The 24,614-nt window shown below is 22.4% G+C and overlaps 4 protein-coding genes across 7 annotated transcripts in view; 2 read left to right on the top strand and 2 right to left on the bottom strand.

Annotated features, from left to right (window-relative positions):
- LOC129612716 (ionotropic receptor 21a-like) overlaps positions 1–551 on the top strand; it is a 45,799-nt gene extending 45,248 nt beyond the window's left edge. Inside the window, exons 9-10 of the mRNA XM_055526472.1 lie at positions 41–225; positions 328–551. Of these exons, the coding sequence (XP_055382447.1) occupies positions 41–225; positions 328–510 (368 nt within the window). The 3' untranslated portion in view covers positions 511–551. The remainder of the gene's footprint in view (positions 1–40; positions 226–327) is intronic.
- A 100-nt stretch (positions 552–651) lies between these two features.
- On the bottom strand, positions 652–2,193 carry LOC129612724 (uncharacterized). Its single transcript, XM_055526483.1, has 4 exons — positions 1,935–2,193; positions 1,458–1,535; positions 1,347–1,377; positions 652–1,293 (listed from the first exon to the last, which is right to left on the bottom strand). Exons 1-4 carry the CDS (start codon positions 1,961–1,963, stop codon positions 1,114–1,116), a joined length of 318 nt encoding a protein of 105 aa, XP_055382458.1. The 5' UTR covers positions 1,964–2,193; the 3' UTR covers positions 652–1,113.
- Positions 2,194–2,657: 464 nt separating this feature from the next.
- On the top strand, positions 2,658–3,289 carry LOC129612728 (transmembrane protein 14 homolog). Its single transcript, XM_055526485.1, has 2 exons — positions 2,658–2,796; positions 2,859–3,289. The coding sequence occupies exons 1-2, from the start codon at positions 2,721–2,723 to the stop codon at positions 3,119–3,121; spliced, it is 339 nt and encodes a 112-aa protein (XP_055382460.1). The 5' UTR covers positions 2,658–2,720; the 3' UTR covers positions 3,122–3,289.
- A 4,694-nt stretch (positions 3,290–7,983) lies between these two features.
- Positions 7,984–24,614, bottom strand: part of LOC129612684 (A disintegrin and metalloproteinase with thrombospondin motifs like) — a 114,143-nt gene continuing 97,512 nt past the window's right edge. The window contains exons 6-16 of one of the 4 annotated variants that reach the window (XM_055526437.1): positions 21,986–22,112; positions 21,458–21,759; positions 21,179–21,283; positions 20,750–20,892; positions 19,727–19,779; positions 16,484–16,610; positions 16,243–16,407; positions 15,902–16,133; positions 15,676–15,758; positions 11,784–13,384; positions 7,984–8,576 (exon numbers count right to left, since the gene is read on the bottom strand). In XM_055526437.1, the coding sequence (XP_055382412.1) occupies positions 12,466–13,384; positions 15,676–15,758; positions 15,902–16,133; positions 16,243–16,407; positions 16,484–16,610; positions 19,727–19,779; positions 20,750–20,892; positions 21,179–21,283; positions 21,458–21,759; positions 21,986–22,112 (2,256 nt within the window). In that variant the 3' untranslated portion in view covers positions 7,984–8,576; positions 11,784–12,465. Of the gene's footprint in view, positions 8,577–11,783; positions 13,385–15,675; positions 15,759–15,901; positions 16,134–16,242; positions 16,408–16,483; positions 16,611–18,776; positions 18,833–19,726; positions 19,780–20,749; positions 20,893–21,178; positions 21,284–21,457; positions 21,760–21,985; positions 22,113–24,614 lie in introns of all 4 variants that reach the window. The other 3 variants (XM_055526436.1, XM_055526438.1, XM_055526439.1) reach the window with 3 other exon arrangements.

Genomic DNA, 24,614 nt, shown 5'->3' with positions numbered 1-24,614 from the left:
TATAACATACAATTTCTACCGTTTCATATTAAAATTTAAGGTCATTACTCAATACCTGAATATATATCGAGAGAAGCAGCACAACGTTATCACGTCATGAAAGAGGACTTATATTATGAATATTGCGTCGCTTTTGTGCCGAAATTATGGCCATATTTGGAGAATTTTGATAAATTAATTTTAGCACTTCATGCAAGTGGGTTACTCGAATATTGGGAATGGGATGTAATTACATACATACGCTTATATTTTTGTTTGAAGCAGTTTATTTTATTAATTTACTTTGTGATACAATACAAAAATTTCAAATTTTAATTTTTATTTTAGAATACCAGGAAATACCTAGATAATTACATACAAGATGTCCTAAGAGAAAATAAGAGTCTGGACGACGGTAGTATAAGAACACTCAATATACAAAATTTAATCGGAATAATATTAATTTGGATTGTTGGGATTTTATTTAGTTTTTTTATATTCATTTTTGAAATTTTCTACAAAAAAAAATAAAAGTAGAAAATTTATTGCTTAAAATCATCTCAAATATTATATTTCACCTTGTATTTAATTTACATTAATGTTTGCATATAAACCACTAAATTTTAAATTATGACCGAAAACAAAACACAATGTAGTAGATATACGGGTAGATATACATACATACATAACTAAAACTTTATTTTTAATATAAATTTTTAATTTTGATTAATAATACATATTTTTAATACATATTATACATATACTTATATACCTAATTAAAATTTATTAAGAAATTTTAAACATTCGATCAGATATCTGGAAGTAGCTTAAAATAATTATTTTAAATTGAATTAAGCAAAATAAACAGTTTTCACATTAATTCTATTATTTGAGGAATTATTTCTATACAATTTTTAATATACATATGTTATATTAAACATTTTAATATATTTTAATATAATTCAATACAAAGTATTTAAGAACATACTAATAACAAGACGACCAATTTTAATACAAAATTTTGATAAACTTCTATAATAATGAAATTGGGAATACTTTTACAATAAGATTAAAAATAAAACCAATTTAAAATTCAAGAACATAAAGCACAATAATTTATAAACTGATTTCAAATCATCTTTCCATCGCTGTCACTTGCTCATGAATATATTCCAAATTAATTGCATTTTGACTAATTGATTCATATTGATAGCCCATATGTTGACGAATTAATTCCATTTTATGGAGATTCTCACTTGAGTTATCCATAGCTGATTCACATTGAGCAAAATCTCGAATTGTTTGTGATAAAATCTAAAATTATGATTTTCTTTTAGCTTCATTAAAATTGAAATTTGAAATCTTACCTCGTTAGTTTTAGAACCACGAACAATTTGCCTTGAATATATTATATTAAATAAAAAGGCTTTAGTTAAACATTGAAAAAAATTTTAATTCATTTTAGTCAAGAAACAAACCTTGAAACAGAACCAATATTATTTACATTGACAGCTACCCTGTCCGCCAACCTTTTTTTGCTATCAGCAAATAAATGTCTAGAATTGAAATGACCCAAATTTTTTATTATTGTCATTACTTATTAATAATAATTAATTTTATATTGGTAAACATTATTTAAAATACTGGTTATTTATTAGACTTTACGCAATCTTTTAGGAATTTAACAAGCATACGATATACTTTTTCTCAATATTAAAGATTTTAGAGCAGAAGCAAATCGTGTAAGAAGCATAACACTCGATGAATTCGGTTTCTTGGTAAATATATAACTTCTTAAGCATTATGACTAATGGTTCCACATTTACTTAAAATAAAAGCGGAAATAAACTTGAAATATTATTATAAAATAATTTAATGAAAAGTAACTTCAGAAAATTTTCTTTCGAAAAAAAGTCCACTTTACGCATGAAGTATCGCTATCTAATAATATTTACCTAGCACTGCTGCTTGAAGCTGATGCCATTTTAGCTATTTTATGAAATTATTTATATCTCAATTCCAGAAAATAAATATTTTTCTCTTGTTTGTAGCTTCTTGAAATGACAATTATTCTTCTTCCTCAATTTACAGTTTATAAATAAATTAAATACTTTTGGATAACTTTGAAATTACAATGTTATTAATACAATTCCACTTATTTTTAAATTTTTGAAAATCTACATATAATAAATAATTTAAAAATTCTCTAAAAACCATCTGATTTTGTAAACAAATCTGATTTTGTACAACATATAATTGACATTTAGTTTGACAATAGACATTTCAAATGTCAAGTACTGGCTGAATACAAAATTATAGTACAATTTTTTAATGTTAGTACTGTCATAGTCGTTAAAAGATGCAGTAAAGGTAAATCTACGCTGCATTTCCTAATCACTGGTAAAATATCCATATTTTCATATGAAACACTTGATTCAACAGCTAATTTTAATAATATTAGCATACTTATACAAATACTGCCGCCAAAAAATTTGATAATGCGCATTATTACCGTTATTACCTGTAATTGATATTGTATCGTTGTTCGACTTTAATATATATTGATTCAATTTTTATATGTGTAAGTGTTGTACACGAAATTAAAATAATTGTCTCGAAAAAAATTCTTAAAACGGCAACACAATTAGTTCTGTCAATCAATTTCATTTCAAATTACTAAATATTTTGTGAAAGGGTGACACTTGCAATTCTCAGTTTAACAAAATAATATTTTTAAAAAAATGCCTGCTGATTTAATTGGATATTTATATGCAGCTACGGTTGCTGCAGGTGGAATAATAGGTTACACTAAAGCTGGTATAGTTTAAAAATTACAATCTTATAGCAATGAATTGCACATTATAAATATAAAATTTTAGGTTCTATACCATCTTTAGGAGCCGGTCTTATTTTCGGTAGTATTTTAGGCTATGGTGCTCATTTGAATTCACAAGAACCACCCAGACCTCTTTTACAATTGGGTACATCTTTAGTTTTGGCTGGTATAATGGGATCAAGATTTGCAAACAGTGGAAAATTTATGCCAGCTGGTTTAATATGCATAATATCATGCGGTGCTCTAGTACGCAATCTTATCACATATAATCAGTATCTTCCATTAATTGGTAGCAAAGCTGATTAAATTAAAACAGTAAAATTGCTTACATATATTTTGCTGTAAAATAATATAATGATAAAATGTTGAAATTAGTATATACATACATGCATATTGGTATATAGATGTTATAAGTGAATATTTTTTTATTGATTTTTGGTTAAGGAAAAAAATAAAAGTATGTTTATGTAGTAAAAAAAACGGAAATCAGATTTTTTTTCATTAGTATGAAAACCGTGAAATCGTTTCTTATTTGAATGATAAATCCAAGTCTAGGAGTTAAAATATAAATGCAATTATTTGAAACAGGATGAAGTTTGGAAAGTTTTCTGAAAGAGGGAAAGTATGTATGTATATACCACAGAAGCTTATTAATGCACATATGTATGTGTAGGTAAGTTTATTGAAAATGCTCCTTTATTTGAGGTAAAATAAATTTAATTTCGTTTACTAGATGTGAGATATCCAGAAATTTTTGAACTGAAAGTATAATGCTTTTGAATATTACACATATTAATAAAAATACATACATTAAAAACGAAATGTAAGATACAAGAGTTCTCATATTAACATCAAAACAACTCACAGAAGTCAAATTTATTTTAAGCCCTTTAAAAAGAAAATTTCACAAACAATCTTCTTGATGTTGAGATAAAAAATTAAGTTAAGTTTTGGGGTTTTCGAAAATTTAATTCTGACTTGGAACCTAATACAAAACGTGTTCGATAAATCTTTTGTACAAAACAAGCATGATTATATATCGCAGCATTCTTAAAGTTCTAATGTTAGTTAACTCCTGTAGTTCTATAATAATGGAAAAAGATTTTTGAGATTTGAAGTAAAACTTTAAGTGCAGTCTGAATTGTTGAAATTCTAGATTTCAAGAACAATAAATCAGAGATTCTTCTATTTTCAAGCTCCACATTTTCCATTTAGAGACTACAGCTTTAAACCTCTAGGATGAATATAATACATAATATCATGCAGATTTCCTGAAATTGGTAATTGTTATAAGTATAAAATAATTAAAGTAGAGTGTTTTCTTTAAAAAAATATTTTTATTATAAAGCACATGCCGTCCTTTCTTTCAATTTTTGTTTATTTATTTTCTATTTTTTTTATCATTATTTATTTACTTAAATTATTTATAATATCAGATAATATAAATTTTCTTTTATATTCCAGTTTACAAATTCTATAGTATATAATGAGTTTACAATTTAATAACTATATTTAATATATTAATAATTATTGCATAAGTACACATACATACTCAAAAAAAATATTAATTTCTAACATTTATAATGTATTCTTAAACATTTCTTTATTAAAAAAGAATAAAATGTGAATTTATATTTAAAAAATAAATGAAATTACAATAGACAAAAACTTAAGAAATATTAAGGCAGTATAAAAAAAAAATATTAAAGAAAATTGAATAATTATTAAAATGTATGGCAAAAAAAAATATTATTTAAAATTAAAATTCAATTACTATAAAATAAAAATATTTGTTAAAATACAAATATAAAAATTAAAACAATACTGAAAATAAAATATTGAAAAATTACTGAAATGGAGAGGCAGTATCGAAATTAACATTAAGTATATTTTAAATATTAGAGCTAGAATAGTTAGTTATTTGTTTTCTAGATTCTGTAGTATGCAAAAAAAAAACACATTTTAAAATATAATAATAATATTAATATTTAATTTATTTTTAGAATCGAATGATGCATAAGCATTTTCCCTATAAATTCCACAGCATACAAACGCCAGTAGCTTCAAATTAATTATGAATTTTTCTTTTAAAATCTTATTAAAATTTTTATTGAGTTAAAAGTGAAGTCAATGATAAAAGAGTATTTTTTTTTAGGAAATGTTTAAAAACATATTACAAACTATTTTTTAAATTCTATTTCTTGTATACAATCTAATTAATTTAATATTATCTATGAATACCTATTAAATTTACTATATAACTAAATATTTAATTTTTTTTGTTTTGTTTATTGCAATATTAAACCTACATAATATAAAATAATATTTTGTGCATATATTTTCAGTATGTACATTGTATCAAATATTATGTACATATTTATATATTAATACAAATTTTAATTTATAAGTATAAGAACATATTTACATACATAATGGTATTAAAACAAAAAGTATATCTGTAGAAATTCATTAAAAATACTAGAAATTCATTAAGACAATGTTCATATAATTGTGAATTTTAAATAATTGCAGATATTCGACTTAAAATTGAACAGTCTACAACTCTAGAGCAGCAATTGGGGCTGAACTCTAAATAAAAAATTGAATTAGAAAAAAAACAAAACTGAATTTAAAATAAAAAAAAATCGAATTTTAAGATCAATAACTTTGCCAAAGTTATTATGGTGAAAAGTTCCCCCACTCTGCTCTAGAGTATTATAATTTTGTCAAAATAATTTTCGATTTTTTTTAAGATTAACCTTGGCAAATTTAGAAATAATAAAATTTTATTCAATTCATTTTAAGGTATCAACAATTACCGGATTTGAAGAAACTGCCATAAAGCAGTCCTAGCGGAACAATTGAGCATAAAAACATTCTAAATTGGTATAAAAAACTGAGACAATTTTCTAAATTATCAATACAAATAAATATTTTGAAGAAATTTATATAAAAATTTATTAACATTTAAATTTAAAAACTTTTTAGATTCACAAATAACAAAATATTTAATTATAAAATTTGTAAGAGGATGTACATAAAGGATAGGGACAAAATTTGGATTCTATTTGCTACGATGGATTTTGAGAACAAATACAGCTAAATAGAAATGGCAATTACAACTGAATTTCAAAGAAATTACGTTTTAAGTATTTAAAACTAAATATTAGAGATTTCTTATGCAATTTTGATAATGGCCTTAAAAGTTTCAATTACCCTATGTATGTAAATATTAATGCTAGTTTATGTTATATAATGTAATATAATTTGTACATACTATTTGTTTGTATTGTATGTACTTACCTAAAATTCATATAGTTTAAGTAACATTTTATAAATTTGTAATGTATATAGTTATATTTTATGCACATTTCAATATTATAATTATTTTATCATAATTGCAAATCTTCTAAAAATTAATTATTAAAAACTATTTACGTAAAAAAAAAAATACATTAGATGTATAAAATATGAAAAAAAATTCTTGATTTCTATTTTTTTTTTTTGTTTTTTTGTATACAAAATTTAAAATTATATGTACATATTTTGAATAAATTTTAAGCTATTTATATTATATAGGATACATCATTTTTAAATAAAATATATCACACATATTCTGTCAGTCGCATTCACTTGTCGGGAAAGTGATTGTCTTGATGGTAAGAATTGCGCTTTTTAATATAGAATTTCGAATTTCGAAATTTATTTTATTCTAAAATTTTTAAACAACAATTACCTATCACGTCGGGTAATGCGACTAATAAAATATGGGTGTATACGTGATTTAATTTGTGATATTAATTTTTAATGAGCAATAATAAGCCGAACTTCATAAATTTTTGTCTTTAAATGCCATTAAGATGATTTCTCTTTTATTTAGATTTAATGAATAAATTGTATAATTTGTTAATATGTCAATTCATGATTTTAATTTCAATATTTTGCATTACTATTACATATTTTAAAAATTTTAAATTTAATAATTAATTTTAATGTACATTCTTTATGCTCATTCTTCTATTATGCTCATTCAAAATCCTCTATATAACTTGTTAAATAATTATTAAAATTTCACATATTTTATTTTTGTTTTTTTTTTATTTAAGAATTCTGTATTTATTAAGATATCTTCTTTTTTACATTAGATTTATATATATAAAAAAACTTTTTTATCACATATATTTAAAAAAAAATAAATAAAATGCAAATAATTCTAATATAACAATTTTTACTATAATTTCTAAGACATTAACATGGAGGAAAATATTCTATTAGCAATATTAGAAAATTTAAAATTTATTAATTATTTTTGCAAAATGTAAATTATATATTAAGCAGGAGATTTAGAATAACTAAATACAATATAAATATTAAAATTTAAAATTTAATAGATTCAGTTTTGAATTAGTTGCAGGAAAACCTATCAGATCATATTTGATAATAAAGCGATAACAAACTTTAACTTGTGATTGCCACTTGTATATCAGTTTATTAATCTACTAGATAATTAGCTCTGAGCAATAATTTTATTTGCAAATTTAGCTCTGTTATATTAGAATTATATGCATATCATTTTATATTTGTGTTTTGATTCTTTTTTAATTTCAGTTAGTTTTCTACTTTTTTTTAATTTATTTAATTAATTTAAAACACTGTGTATATATATATATATATATATATATGTATATATACCATATCTCTTGCTTGCCCTATTTAGTTTTCGTTCAAATTACAGTCATTATCAAAAAATACTAAAATAATTAAAATTTTATGCAAATACATAAAGTATTTAAAATACATAATTTTTTTATTATTAAAAACATATTTAAAAAAAATTAAATTTTCCTTTCCATTTTTACATTATATTTAGAAATATATATATTAAGGTTATAAGAAATATATAACATTTTTTATAAATATATTTTTACAGAATGATTCATATGAAATGATTCACAAATGATTCTAGTTTTCGTTAATTCAAAGTATGAGCATTTTTCCTATTTTTCGTTTTTCTTTCTTTTCGTTTGTTTGTGAAAAATTACGAATTAGTGAAATAATTTTCATTTGCAATGATATTTCAGAATTAAATTTTGTTATATTTCCGCAAAGTAGTGATAAAAATGTAGCGAATAACAAGGTAGCGTATTTAAAATTCTTTCAAAAAAAAAAAAAAGATTAGCAACAGCACATTAATGTCTGCAAAGTAGGAACTAGAATGTTTTTCCAATATTAAATAAATTTACATATGCCCCCAGAATTTTGAAATTACTCTGATTTTCAAAATTAATTAAGAAAGTAATGGGGCTTATTCTGAGTATCGAATTATTAAGTTATAGGGATAATGATCGTAAAAAATTTAATATTATTATTGTGATTAAATATCACTAACACTTAGTGACTCCACACTGAGAGTAAGCCCCAATTTTAATGTTTTAGTATTTGTAACACAAAATAAACCGTTTTATATACAAAGGTTTTTATATGAAATCTAATTAAATATTTTTTTATTTTGATAATGAATCACTCTGCATACATATATAAAATATTCGTTTTAGAAAAAAAAAATATTATTTTTATATAAATATAAAAATCTACCTATTATTTTTAAAATAATGGCAAACATTAAATTTCGTTGGTAAAATTTTCATTTAATTTTTGTTTTTTTAATTTTTCAATTAATTAACATTTTCATTCAATAAAATTAATATTTAAAAATAATTTTTTTCTTTTTTAGGCTGTTTGTCATTTTTGCTACTTCCCGCTGTAATTGAAAGAAAAGAAAAAAAATAAAAAAGAAGCATTATTAATAATTTTGTAATTTTAAAATTTAATTAAATGTAAAATATATTAAAAAAAAAAATGTTGTTACTGAAACGAAAAATGCAGTTGTTTTACTATATAAAATTCATATGGTTTTATTATTGTAATTATTTTACTAAATTATTACATTCAAAATTAATTATGTAAATGAATTGATGATTTTTTATGAAATTATTTAAAAATAAAATTATTTATTTTCTCAGTTCATGTTTAATTTAAAATTAAACTAAGAGCAAAAAAAAACAAAAACAGTAGCATTTCTAATTAAAATAAAAATTTAGTAAAAATTTTAAAAAACAGAGTAGCGTATACAATAGAATTAATTAATAAAACAATGAATAATTTAAATTTTCTATTATGAAAATAATATACTAAAAAGTAAAATAAAAATTTAAATGAAGCATTAACTACGGCTTTTAAATAAAAAACAAAATAATTTAAATAAAAATAAATTAAAATAACTTTTTTTTTTTAAATAAATGGCAAAAATGATGTCCTACTATATATATAGCCTAAATAATTTTGGCAAATGAAAGCAAATTGTGTCTTTAAGAGCAACTTAATGCAATACATACCTACATATACTAATTTAATAAATTCAAAAAATTTTACTTGAACCAAAAAACTACTAGTAAAAGAGCAAATTTTATAAATTTTTAATTGTTTCTTCCTAAAATAGTATTAATAAAACAGCATCATAACGTAGAATAAGAAAAATTTTAAAGAAATATAAAAATCCTATACTCATACAAAAATATTAATGAAACTGTAAGAAAACGGTAGATATATGACATTAGTCTGGCTGTCGAAATCTAAAATATATATTGTATAAATTATGGGATATTCAATTTTTTGCATATATTCAAGAAATAAAACTAAATTAAAAATTAAGAAAAAATAATTAAATTTAATTGTTGTTTATTAAAAATAAATAACGTAAGAAAAATAAACTGCACATTTTTATTGAAAAGTTAACAAAAATTTTACACCTGTACGTCAATTATTATTTATTTGGTTATACAAATAATTTGCAGTTAATATACAAATCCTTGAATTAAGATTAAATATAACCTCCTAACATTTCATATTTCATGGTCCACAAATACTACAATAAATGAAAGCTACTAAGGGTAAACGTTTACAGAATCTAAATACATTTGATCTATTAATGTCATACCTATCTATTGGTGCTTATTCTGAGTATCGAATAATTAAGTGATGATGATATTTATCGTGAAAATTTGAAAAACTTTATTATAAACACAAAACATTTGTATAAATTGGTTTGTGTTTACAATAATAATATCGAACTTTTTACGATAATTATCACTATCACTTAGTGATTCGATACTCAGAAGAGGACCCATTATTCTCCTACAAAATTGAACCAACTTAGCCTAATTAATATCGCATCTATTAAGAAACTAACTTCTTTTGAGTATTTTTAATAGCATTTATAAAATTTTAAAAATATTATTTACTAAAAATCTTAACGTTAACTCTGAAAATAAATATAAAATGTATTAATAATGAATATAATGATTTAAAAAATAAATAAAATTAAATGAAACAAATAAAAATTGAATGCTGCAAATAAAATAAAAAAAATAAAATAAAAACTTAAAATTTTACAAAATGGTGAACAAAATGAATTAATTTTGTTTTTTTTTTTTTTTTTCGATATTTTGGAGAATTTTCTGTCTGTAGAGTGTGAATCTCCATTATATTTTTTTTTCAAATGGTAGACATGAGGAGTTTAGTGTGTTTTTTTTTTATTATTATTATTATTTTATTTTCTGAATTCATTTTATACTTTTTTTGAAATGAAGTTTTTCTTTTACCACATCCTTAATCCTTCTTATCCTTTTTTTCCTTTATTTTCTATTTTTATTATTATTTATAACTTTACACCAAATTTATACATTTCTTATTTTAAAATGCGATGAATTTCTATATTTTAAATTTTGTATAATCGAATTATGTTAAACGTGTGTGTGCGTATTACATTTTTAAATCAAATATTATTTTATTTATTGTTTCTTTTTTGTTTTCAACTATTAAAAACAAATATACATATCAATGTACTTTTAAATGAAAGCCCATAAATCATTAATAAAACAAATTATGATGAAATTTAACTATTTACTATTGAAATATGAAAAAAAAAACAAATTTCCATTAAAATAACTGAAAATATAATATTTTCTTTGGGAAAACTTTCATAGAACTTCATAAAATCGCAATATCGTAAATATCGTAATGCAATATCGTAAATAAAAATATCGATTTGCAGTGGATTGTATCAGAAGTATTTGTTTCGCTATTCTTGATTTCAAAAATTGCTCATATTTTTACGATATTAGAAGATTACGATTAGAAAAGATTAACAAAGAATTTTTTTCTTTTTATAGAAAAATTTGTTTTGAAAAACGATACTTGCTACAATAAATAGCGAACCCGTTGTATCTAAGTATAGATATAGCTTCATCTTAACAATCTTTAGCAAAACACATTGAATGTAATTTGGTTCATACATTAAAGTAAATCTCGAAGTACTGCAATATTTCGATATGAAGCAGTAATGTTATGGTGAGTTGAATTTCAAATTTGTTTGAAAAAATCGTTTTATAAAAATCCATAAACAAATATCGTAAAATCACCATTTTTGCCAATTTTCGTACTATTATTGTACTATAACTGTGCGACACTTTTGACATATCCGATTTACTGTCGAATATATACGAGTATCCTGAATACGAGTAGCTTCTTTTAATTTTTGTTCTGTTTTCTTATATACTTTTAAGAAAGTTTAACCAAAAAAATATTCTAATTTTACATTAAAATGTTAGTTTTCAAAGAATAAATTACAAAACTATTTAATAATCAACATTTTGTGTAGATGTATGTGTGTTTTGGTTTATGTAAAAAATGTGTATTTTTTTGTTCAATTTTTGTGTGTGTGATATTTGCGAGCGCTAATGGCCAATTACAAATTAATAATTATTTTAGCTATAAATGCATAATTAACTTATTTAAAATGTTTTATTGATTTTAAATTAATAATATTGCTTAATTATTTATTTATTAAAATTTTTTTTTCTAAAAAAAATTTAATTTTAATAATTTAAATTTGTAGAAATTTTCTTACCCGATTTTATTTTAGCGCGCAATATTTGATTATTATAAAATATAATTTTTTTTTTGAATATGTAGTAGTTGTGTTTTGTTTTTAGGCGGGAGATTTTTTTGTAGATGTTATACATTTTTAATTTTTTGTACTCGATTCGATGAAAAAACAATTTTGAAATTATAATTATTATTATTTTTTTTTATATACATTTATTTTTGTTTTACACACATATTGTTGAAAAACAAGAACAAGTAAAGTTATATATATATATATATATATATATTTATATATATATATATGTATATATTTAAATACGTTTAACAGTTTTCAATATATAATGAATTTGTAGAGCACACATAATGAAAATAATAATTAAAAAAATATAATTAATTATTAATTTTTAATTAATCAATAAATTTTAGTTGATATTATTGTTGTCCTTTTTTTTGTTGGCTTTTTTCTTTCTTTTTTGTTATATGATAATAATTTAAAAATTGTAAAAAAAAATTAAAATATTTTAAATTAAATTAAATTAAACATAATTACGATAAAGAATATAATAATAGTAATAAAATAATTAATGACATATGAAATTGTATGTGATTTTCTTTTTCTCCTTCTTATTCTTCTTCTCCATGTTCAAATCTCTATATATATACGATAATAAAATGAAAAATATTTTATGTGCTTATTATTTTTTTTATTCTATCCTTCGATCTGGAACTGATATATTAACTGGTAAATTATTTGTATTATCACCAAGATAATTTGTTGATATTGATGGATGATTCTGATGTTGTGTAGCTGGTATCACATGTAAATCAGATATTAATTCTTGATGATGTTGTTGTTGTTGCCTATTTTGTCTTTGTGGTAATATAGTAGTATTATGATCATTATTATTATTGTTATTATTATTATTACTATTATTATTATTATTAGTATTACCAGTACTACTGCTTGTACTAGAGCTTATACTTGTTTTTTTAAAATATTGACCAATACTTTCAATATAATATGTTGGGGTTTTTGTTGTTGTTGTTAATTTACGATAATATTGATCAAAATATAGGCTACGTGTTGTTGAGCGACCACCAAATATATAACTTCTATGTGTTGGTGATGTTGATGTATGATGTGAATTTGTATTTAATGGATTATTATCATTATTATTGTTATTATTATTATTATTATTATTGCCATTATTGTTTAAATTCAAATTTATTTCTTTTTTTAATTCCAATATTGTTTCAGGATCAATAATATCATCAGAATTATCATTATTATTATTATTATCATTATCATTATTTTGTTGTTTATTATTATTATCATTATTATGTATATTTATATTTATATTGTCTTTATTATTATTGTTTTCTGTTTCATAATTATATTTTTCAAAATGCTGTTTTCGAATTAATTTTGTAAATTTTGAATATTTTGGTGTTGGTATATTAAAATTATTGTGATTATTATTATTATTATTATTATTATCATCCGTATTAGTTGTAGTTGTTGCTGTTGTTGTTGTAGCTAATAATGTAGTTATTGTTGGTGTAGTTGTTGCTGAACTATGTATAGAAGAATTAATTGAGGAGGATGATGATGATGTTGTTGAACTATTATTATAATAATGACCATTATTATGAATATTACGATTTTTAATATTATATAAATTTAAATAATAATCAAATGGTTTACGCAAACGTATTGGTTTTAGCGATAATGATTTAAAATTATTAATTGATGTTGTTCTATTATTTTTCTTATTATTATTATTATCATTATTAATTAATGTATTTAATGTGTGATTGTGTTGTGATATTATTGATAGTTTTTTTGTGTTATTGTTACTATCATTATCATTATTATAATAATAATGATTAGAGATATTTGTATTTGAATGAAATGATTTATTAAATATTTTCGAAAAATTATAATGTAATGGCGTGTGTGTTTGGTGTATTGTAGGACGTTTTTGTGTAATTAATATATCTGTGGGTTTAGATGTTGTAGTTGTTATTGTTGCTGTTGCTATAGTTGTCGTTATATCCCTTGCAGTTATAACATCATCTGATGTCGTTTTCTTATGTTGTACTAATGTTAATGGATGCATTCTATTTGTATGCGGTGCTAATATATGAAATTTTGTATAAGAATTATTTTCAATATCAGGTGTATAAGAAATTCTAAATGGAATTTCAGTTCCTGTTATTATTTTCGTATCAATGATCGTTTTTGCTGTTGTAGTTGTGATTTCATTATTATATGGAATTTTGATTAACGATGATGTTGTTAAATATGATTTATAAATTGGACTGGCTGTTTGTAAATTTTGTAAATCAATTTGATCATTATTTTCGTTGTTACTTTTATTATCAATATTAATTTTTTCAATAATTTCATCATCATCGTCATCATCGTCATCATCATCGTCATCATTTTCATCATCGTTATCATCATCGGTTTTATCATTATTATTATTATTGTATCTGTTTTTTATGTTTATTTGATTTGTTGTAAAGAGTTGATTACAAATTCGCGTCGATGATTTATAATGGTGTTGTTGTTGTAGTTGGTATTAATAAGTTATAAATATATATATTTGGTGTTTTATATTTGATTTGGATTTAAGAGGAAAAAAAACATTGTTTTTTTTTTGTTGTTGTTGTTTCAAATAATATTTTAGTGTTAAAGTGTGTTTTTTTTTTGTCAAATTTGAAAGAAAATTTATATAAAATATTTGAAAATGTTTTAAAATTATTTTGTAAAATTTTAAATTACTTACAACTTTTGAAATATTTCGATTTATTATCTAATTCTCGTTTTTATTTTATTTTATGTTGGTATATATAAAATTTTTTTCAAAATTGTTTTTGAAAATGAAAAATTCTAATAAAATTTTTTATCAGTTTTTAGTAACAAGTTGTTGTTTTTTTGTTTTTAATTTTACAGTAGGTTTTTTATGAATTTCTATATATTAAGTTATGTACATACATGATTATCTACAATTTCGTTCTATATAACGTTTGTATTTATGGTATAATTGTATTGTTTTCTGTTTTTGTTACTGTGCCTAAGTCATATTGTAAACTAAGTGAATTTAATTTCAGTGTTAGATCATTTAATTTTCCGAAATGAAAAATTCTATAACAAATTTATAATTATTATGTATTATAATACGAAGCAATTTAAAATTACTCTGTATACAATGAGATCTTACAGGATAATGTGAAAACGCGCAATTATTGTGTCAGTACTTAAAAATTAAAGAAATCTCTAATAGCCTGTGCTTTATGATTTAGAAGTAAAAATTCAATATTATAAGTAACTTTAAACTTTAAAAAACCATCTTTCTTAAAATCAGTTATACTACGCCATAATCAGTCATTTCATTTTTAGTTTTAAAGTCTACTATGAAAGTACCAAATATTTTGACTATTTTAATACTATATGTTGATATGTCAGTCTTTCTAGGTCTAGATGTCAGTCTTCATTTAACTATAAAAAAATTTTCATTTTCCATTAAGATATATTTAATCAAATTTAAATTTGAGATCTCCAGAAAGTTTATTTCAAATATATAATACATAATTTAATAATTATATAAAAATGTTATTATTAAATATTAAAAGTATTAAAAAATTTTCTTGTTAGTCACACAATATTATATGGTACAATAATAACACTACCTACATAATACGTCAATTGTGTCACATATTAAACCATTTCCAAAAACTTTGAAAAAAATTTCACTTTAATAAATTATCGAAATAATAAATCCCAATATTATGTAATTTTTTTTTTTGTTTTTTAACAAAATTAATATAAACATTACAATAAATTTAATAAATATAATAAAATAAAACACAGATAATAAATTATAAATTAATAAAAATTTTAAACTTACTTATAAGTCCTATATGCAAATTGTGACGAATAATCTGGTATTGTATTCGGTTGTTGTGCTACACATCTGCCATCCAAACAATACTAAAAAATAAAATTTTATAAAAACATAATATTAATTTATCAAATATGAAAATTGTATATAATATGTATGTATGTTCTATAAAGAAGAATAAGTGTGTGTAGAAATAAAATTATTAAAATTTAAATAATCATATTCAATATACCACTCCGTTGCCACATGATGAACCTTCAGCTGCTGGTCTATATGCTACACAATAACCAGTTTGTGAATCAAAACAAAATAATTGTGCACAAACACGATCATCTTTAAAACAAGCATATGTTCCACGATCTCTTCGACATTGTGCATCTAAAGATAACAATGTTCCTGGTAGTGAACGTCCTAAAGCACTATCTTCATGTGGAGCATTATGTAAACAACTTGCTGTATCACCACTACAATAAATATATAATTAAATTTTTAATAATTAAATTTTATTTTATTTTGTTTTTCTTCAAAAAAAATTGAACTACAGTTTATTGTTTTAACTTTTCTTGTATATACTTTAAAAAATGATGAAAACTTTGTATTGTACATGGTGACCATCTGAATCCTCTTTCTGTATGCCTTAAATCTGACATAATATAACCATCTTCCCATCGACATCTTTCAGCACCTGGTCCACCCAAATAACTTGGTGGTGGTGAGCCATCATGAACAGCTCCCAAACTATATTATAAATTAAACATTATGAAAATTTAATTAATATCAAAAAGTTACTTTTATTTATTTGTGTAGCACTTACAGATGACCAACTTCATGTGCTGCTACAATAATTCCACTGAAACCACCAGTATCTTCAATGATAGCAACACTATTGACTTTTTCAAGACGTTTGTTTACAACACATGCACCTCCAACATAAGCAAATCCTTAATTTTGTATATTTTTTTTTAAATAAAAAAATTAAATATTTTATTTTTTATTAAGAATTTTTTTTTATTATTTTATTTGATTTTGGAAAACAATATTAAATCAGCCATGTTTGTTTACAAATTCATTGACACTTCAATTTAACTGAATTAATTTTTAATTACGTATTCTACTTTTATACCATGGACGCCAACCTTTTAAAACTTGAAAAGTTAACAAAAATTGTATTGCACCTTGCTAGGTGGAGACAATTTTTGTTTATTTTAAATATTTAACTGACAAAAGGTTTGTGGTATGACAACTTTATGCGTTACAATGGCCAATTTAATAAATAGTTTAACATTTGTATAAAATGTAAATAATTTATTTTTTCAATATACAATTCTTGATTTTGTAAAGTAGAAGTTAAGAGTTTTACGTGTTAAATCTAAAACTTACATTTTAATTTGAACTTTTAACACCATTTAAAGAAAAGAAACCTTATAGAACCAAATGTATAAGAAAATGTGTGAAATTTAGGATGAGAAAATGCAAAATATAAATAATTAGTAAACCTTAATATACATGTATGTTAGTAGCAAATAATGAAATAAATATTTACTTTTTTTTAAATAATTTTCCCAAAAAAAAAATAAAGATCAAAGTGATTAAACATCATTTTTTATAATAAACAAAATAATACTGCCCCTCATCAATGATTTATGGTGAATTTAATGATTACAATTTAAATTATTTTCTTTTATAGTACCTTAAATATTTATAGGGGGCCAAAACACTAGTTGAAAGCTTATGAATCACTATAATTATGTCAAGTTCTTTGATATATTATTGGTTTTTGATATAAGTGACTCATATCGGAATTTTATTAAATTACTTATCTATTGACATAACAAATTTTCATTTTCATAATTTCGAACAAAAATTCGAAGTTCTGAAATAAATTTGAATACAAGTATAAGATTTAATATAAATTTTCATTCTGAACATTATTTAGAATATTTAAAATAAAATTCATGAAAAAAAAATCCTTCAATATTTTGATATTTCATATAATGAAAATATTTATAACAATCATGAAATACGAAATATATTGACAGGATAAATGATTTGATATAGGAGTTCCCACATTTAGCTTAAATGTGATAGGTAATCGAAATATTTAACTTAATATTTATACTTGTGATTCTGGCATTATTTAAGGGATACTCCAATAAAAATCACGATTTTTCGATTTTCAATGCGAACTTAATGATTTTGAACTTAATTATATTAAGTTTCGTTATCACAGAAATAAATATAGATGAAATTTAATAAGAAATTTATCAGACAGTTTGTAGAATATTAATTACATACCACACGTCATATATATGTACATATAGAAAATGACTACACCTTTCACAAAAGAAATTTTATTTATAAAATTTATAGTTGTAAAACAGAAAAGTCGTCCAATTAATTTATTTATTTTTCGTTTTTGTGCGTTTTATTCAATAATTTTTACATAATCCTACATTGTTTTTTAACCCTTTCGAGCTCAAAGTTTATACGTTGACATTTTATGTATTAATTATTTTTAGAATATTTTATAATGTATTTTATAATATGTATAAAGAAATCAATACTACTAAAAATTAAATATTATAAAATTAATTTGAAAAGAAACACGTTTTTACTAATTCAAAATTATATTAAAACTAAAAAATTATTACACAAAATTAAATTTTACTTTATGAAAAGAAAATTCTGATTTTACCGTTTGATCTGCACGACAAGAACTATATATGACAGTTTTTGCTATCTTTGCAATTTTCGTGCCCAATCTCTTTTCACACAATATTGATTACTAGATCAAATTATCTATCCAAGGATTGGATCTGATAGCCTCGAAAGGGTTAAAATATCATCACACTTTATTGTATTTATATATATTGCACTTCATATATAGAAAAGCAGACATTTACAGACAATAATAATCATAAAAGAAAATTTTATAAAAGTAAATTAAAAAGGTAGAAAAATAATAAAGAGAAATATAATAAAAATATTTCTCAAACATATAGGAAAAAATATAAAAAACACTATATAGAAAGGACATTTAAGAAAAAACAATCATGAAAACAAGAGTTGAAAAGAATAAGAAATCCTTTTTTTCACTATTTTTTTACCTGCAGTCCCTCTTTTACATTCACCGTAGTCATAATTTCTTCTGCACATATCAAGTCTGCAAATTTATAATTCAAATTTTATTCGATTTTTATATCTTATAAATATTTCATATTATAGTAAATATATATATGTATATGTATAAGTTAGTTTATTAATATGTAAAAAAAATCTACTATAAATGGAAATAATAATATTATAATAAAATCTAAAAATTATATTTTAATAATAAGAAATGTTGTTGCACTAAATTCATCAAATTAAAAATTTCTAAATTAGTATATTTATTTATATATTAATATTTAGTATATAAATATTTTGATATATGTATAAATGTATATTATATTATTATGATGCAAGTAAAATAATGTTATTTGAGGGTTTGGAATCCATCTCAGTTCTACAAAAACATTACAACTTTCACTTTGACCAGAATCAAAAAGCTCCGAGAATTAAATTATTATTAAACAACATTAATCGAGTATATTATGTATTAAGTGTACTATTGTTTATGTGTGAAGTCTCAAAAATTATAATAAATGTATATATTTGCAATGTAATTTTGCTACAATAATGTTTTCATTGTGATGTGTGTTATGTTAAATTAAAATGTCATTTTACATGTCATTTATATGTAAAATATATTATGTTTATTTAAAATATATATTTTTATAATTAATGTTGTAAAATTGCAAAAAACCAAAAACTAATAAACTCTAGATGTATGCATAAACCAATTACCATATTTAAAAAAAAAATGAAACAACAAAATATACGAATAAAACTCATAATTTTGTGGAAAATGTGAATTCAAAATGGCGGAATGGAAATGGGGTTTTCTATTAATAAAAAAAAAGTTTGTTTTTTTTTTGGGGAGAAATTTTCATTTTAAATTTCAGTTCTTTACAAGAATTAAAAAAAAAAAAACAAATTTTTTTTTCAATAAAATTACCGGCAGTGCCTTTTGTACAGCGTCCACCTTTTCGCCTTCGGCACATATCATACCTGTGAATTATTTAATAAATTTTTGTTTTTTGCTTTTGCTTGTATGTTAATTTTTTTTTGTTTTTTTAATTTTTCTATTAACTTAATTAATTTTAATTTATTTATAAACTGAAATAATCATACAATGTTTAAGAAACTTAGAAAAATTGCATAAGTTTCGGATGCATACTTTATGATAGGGTAAAATCTCTGTATTAAAAACCAATCGTTTTTTAATAAAGGACTGGTATTTGGTAATATCATTGTTTATATCACTATTAGTGTATAGTGTATACACAATGGTAATATGAAAGCCAAATAAAGTTTTCCGAAAATTGAAATATATTTTATTCCAATCTAATTTGATATATTCCGTTTTTATACTTTATTTTGAAAAATATACTTCAATAATTGCGAATTGAAATGAACGACACTAGAATCAACTCAAAATGTTTGCAAAAATAACAACCATAGACTAAAAATTATTTTGACAATTCATGAAGGATCTTGGTAATTGTAAAGCAATTCATATCTCGCTTAGAGGGAAAGACTTTAAAAATTTTAAAAATTCATTGGGTTTAATAAAATATTATAAATCCTCATATATATGCATAATAGTAGATTTTAAACAATTATTCCTCGGAAATACAATAATTTTTAAGAAAACCTACAATACTGAAGTAGTAGACTACTTAAAAAAATATACTTGATTTTATTTAATATTTTTGGTTTTAAATAATCCAAATCCGCAGTCAATTTAAAAGAATATTTTTGTTGCTCTGCATTACTACATAATATAGTTTTTATTTTTATTTAATGGGATTTATATATTTAGTATAATATACTTACAAATCGTTCCTTATTTCATATTATATATACGTGTTTATACATATGTATGTAAAATATTCCTTTTAATATTTGAAAAGTTTAAAAAGAATTTAACTTTTCAACAAAATCATAATTTGTAAATGTTAAAGTTCTATGAACTTACTTTGTAATAGCAACAGCAATATCATAAACAGGTAATCTCCTTTCACGGAATAAATATTTTCCCATATCCGTTAAAGCTGCAGCAGAATCAATCGCATCTCTTCCTACACGATTTCTTTCAAGATATGGTGTCGCATCTCTACCCTAAAATACGTACATAAATAAAAAATTAATAAATAAAATATTTTATAGAAATAAATGATACAAATTAATTGTGAAAAAATTTACTCAAAAATGGTAAGTGTAAATGAGGTGTAAAACGCTATATGTATAATTAATATTGCTGACAATTTATCGTATTTCAAATAAAAGTAAAAGAAAATTTTTTTTATAAAAAGATTAAGTTCATATTATTTGCTTTATTTGGTAGTTCAAGTCAATGAGGTGGAAATGGGATATATGAAACTTGACGTGTTATTTATTTAATTACCCTTGAAATGATAATTCCAGCTATACTGATACGTATTCTTGGACCTTTCAATAATCTGTATCTAAGATCAACGCCATTCCAGAATGATACAAAATATCTTTTAACCTAAAAATTAAAATAATAGTAATATTAATTAACTACAAGAGAATATAAAATTTCCAAAAAATTATTGAATTTTTAACAAATAATAATTTGAATTTAATATTTAATTAATCTTAACCTTTACATTATGTAATAATTTGTTAATATGAATAAATACAAAAAGAATATTTCGCTTACTTGAACATTGTCTCCACCGTGTAATCTGTAACCATCATAATCCACGATGACTAAAATTTCTGGATAGATAATATATGGCGCTGCGCGTTTATTTCTACGTGATTCTGCTGTTTCTGCATCATCCTGTTCTGCATTTAATGATGATGTTTTATCATTTTCTAAATTTCCTTGTATTTCTGAATTATCTAAATTTGTTTCGGATGCTATCAAATCATCATCACTATCTGACCATTTTGATTGTGATGATTTTGATGATCTCTTCTTTCGGTAACGTTGTTCAAATTGATCTGGTTCCATATAAGCTAAAATAATTTTATTAAAAATTCGATTAAAAATATACATGCATAAATATGATTGAAATTATTCAACTAGAAAAAAAACGGAGATCATTTAATAATGAATTCTATAAACTTCATTAATTTTAGTTGATTTTACATTAATGTTGGCAAATTGATTAGGCAATCAATGAAGTTTTATATGCAATTTGTTTCTTTTTTAATCGTTGTAAATGTCGGTACCGGTACTTACCAAAATCACTTAATTGATCATTTTCTGCTAAAGATCTCTTATATATAACATGATGTGCTTTATCTTTATTAGGACTTAATTCATGTGGTAAAGGTTTTATTACTAATTCATGTCCAATACTTCCTTCCTAAAAAATGATATTTACAAAAAAAATTATTATTATATGACAATTTTGAATAATTTATAATAACAAGCAAAACATAAGGCAAGTAAATTTGAGGTTTAAATGGCATTTGATACTTAAAAAATATAACAAATAGTTAAATCAAATTAATCGGTACAAATAATCGATTTAATAATCTAAATAATCTCATCTGACCAATTTTTAATGTTTTCGATTTCAATGAATTTTCGATTTTAATCGATTTCATTCATTTAAATTGAATATTTGTTTACATTTAAAATAACCAAGAGAGTTAAATTTCTGTTGTTACGCCATTTTGTAAAAAAAAATTTGCAGAAAGCAAGTATTATCAAGTATGATATATGGATCGTTATTTATTCACTTATTTTAGTCATAATGAGATTATTTATTAGATCTATAATTAAAATTTTGCAATAAATTGGACATATTAAATATTTATTTAACGATTTTGACAAACTTACGCTTAAAAATCTGATGAGTGCAATCGATTGAAATTAAAAAAAAGATTTTTTTTGATTAGAACAAAACTTAAATTTATTTTTCAAGCAGTTTGATGCTGTCTAACAGTTGTACATAAATTAATTTATAGGTGAGGCAAATTTTTATACCTAAACCTATGATTATACAAAACAACAGAAATTCAAAACGATTTTATCGCCTAATCTTAAAATTGTTTGATGCGTGTGTGTTTTTTCTTTTTAAATTATTTATATTATGTAAAAAGGTTCAAATATTTCGTTTATTGCAGCTTGTTATGTGTCTAGAGTACAGCTATAATTGCATTATTCATCAGAAAAATCAAAAAACTATTTTTTTTTCTTTTGTATTATAATGCCGTTAAAGCATCTTTTTTTTTTCTTCATTTATTATATTATTTATACCCTTTCTGTACATCAAAAATAACCACATTCCAATTAAATGCTGTTAATCAAGTGATTTAATTTTTTTAATAAAAACAGTAAAATCTGGTTATAAATTTGCGATACCCAAAAAAAAATTTAAATTGAAATTTGCATCAGGCTAATATTGTCGGTGAAAAATATTAAATTAGTTAAAAAATATTATTTTTAGAGTAAATTGAGAAGCTTATTTGAACCTTATTTAAGACCAAGAACTAAAACAACCTAAATTTTTAGAGCCAAGAGGAGTCACAAAAAGGTGACACTATAATTCTATACATGAACAAAGTTTAAACTACATTTTTTCTTTTAAAAAAGGTTTTTATTATATTCTAATAAAATGTATTGTTTATCACTGAAGTCAACTTGTCAAATACGAAAATTTCATAATTTCACAATTAAAAACCAGAGGGTTCCTGTATTTATTTTCAAAATGGATAATAAGATGGCGTATGTAATTGAAGCAATTTTTATACCTATATTGAATCATCGAAAATTTCATATTTAAATTAGTATAGATCTAGTTTAACCTTGATAAGGTACTTGCAAGCATTTTGAAATCATCTGTTCATTAAATAAGAATTTCAGTTAAGTTTAGATGAAGTTTAAGCCAATAATGTAAGTAATTTAATAATTTTGAAATCCACTGTATACCAAACAAATTTAATTTATTCATTTATTAGATAAAAAATTTAAAAAAAAAACTATATTCGTTATTGTTAAATACAACATCCAGATAACTGTTCATTTTATGTTTAATATTAATGCAACCAAAGAAAAATATAAAAATATAGCAGAAAGCAAAAAAAATTAAATAACAATCTGCACAATTGCATAAAAAAAAGAAAAGTTGCTGTTATTGAAGTTTTTAACGGGGATAATAAAAAATCACCTCCATTAAATTAAAAAAAAAAATTTACTGATGAATCTTCTAATAGTATAAAGCCAATATTGGTGTATATTTTTTTTTTCAAATTTTCATTAGATTATATTGCATGTGCATTAATATTCGCACATGCAAAAAAAATCAAACATTGGCAAATGTTAAAAAATTATTAAGCTCTAAGTATAAATCACTCAAAACTTCACAACAACATTCGTTTCTAATATAATATAATAGAAGTGTAATAGGAAGCCAAAATATTTAAATAACACTTTTAGTTTTTTTACTAGCTTGTTTTTGTCGTCTTGAATCCGCATTTGATTGATTTTTACTCTTTCTACAATATTAGCACATAAGATCACTGGAAAGATTTCTACACCCTTCTTTTTCCACCCTTGGAAGATTGTTCACACTTTCTTTCCAAGTTGCATTCTTAGTTCTTAATAAAAGACGAGAATCCCACCTCACAACGACTCGAAGCCCATGCGCTGTGCCAACAAGAAAGCTCTGCCCCCAAATTAAATCAAAAAGACCTTCGCAATTTTCTCATTCTTGAAAGGCCACAGCACTCCGGCGGCTCCGCATGTGTAGGCCGCCGCCCAGAAAATTTCGCTTCTCCTTTTAGTTTTCTTATATATGATATTAATGAATTCCCTCAGCTTCAGACGCACCGATACATTCACCAAACCAGCACCCCGGGCG

The sequence above is a fragment of the Condylostylus longicornis genome, unplaced genomic scaffold (assembly GCF_029603195.1).
Source record: "Condylostylus longicornis isolate FDR11 unplaced genomic scaffold, ASM2960319v2 ptg000076l, whole genome shotgun sequence".
Taxonomy (NCBI): Eukaryota; Metazoa; Arthropoda; class Insecta; order Diptera; family Dolichopodidae; genus Condylostylus; species Condylostylus longicornis.
This window is presented reverse-complemented; position numbering and strand designations above follow the sequence as displayed.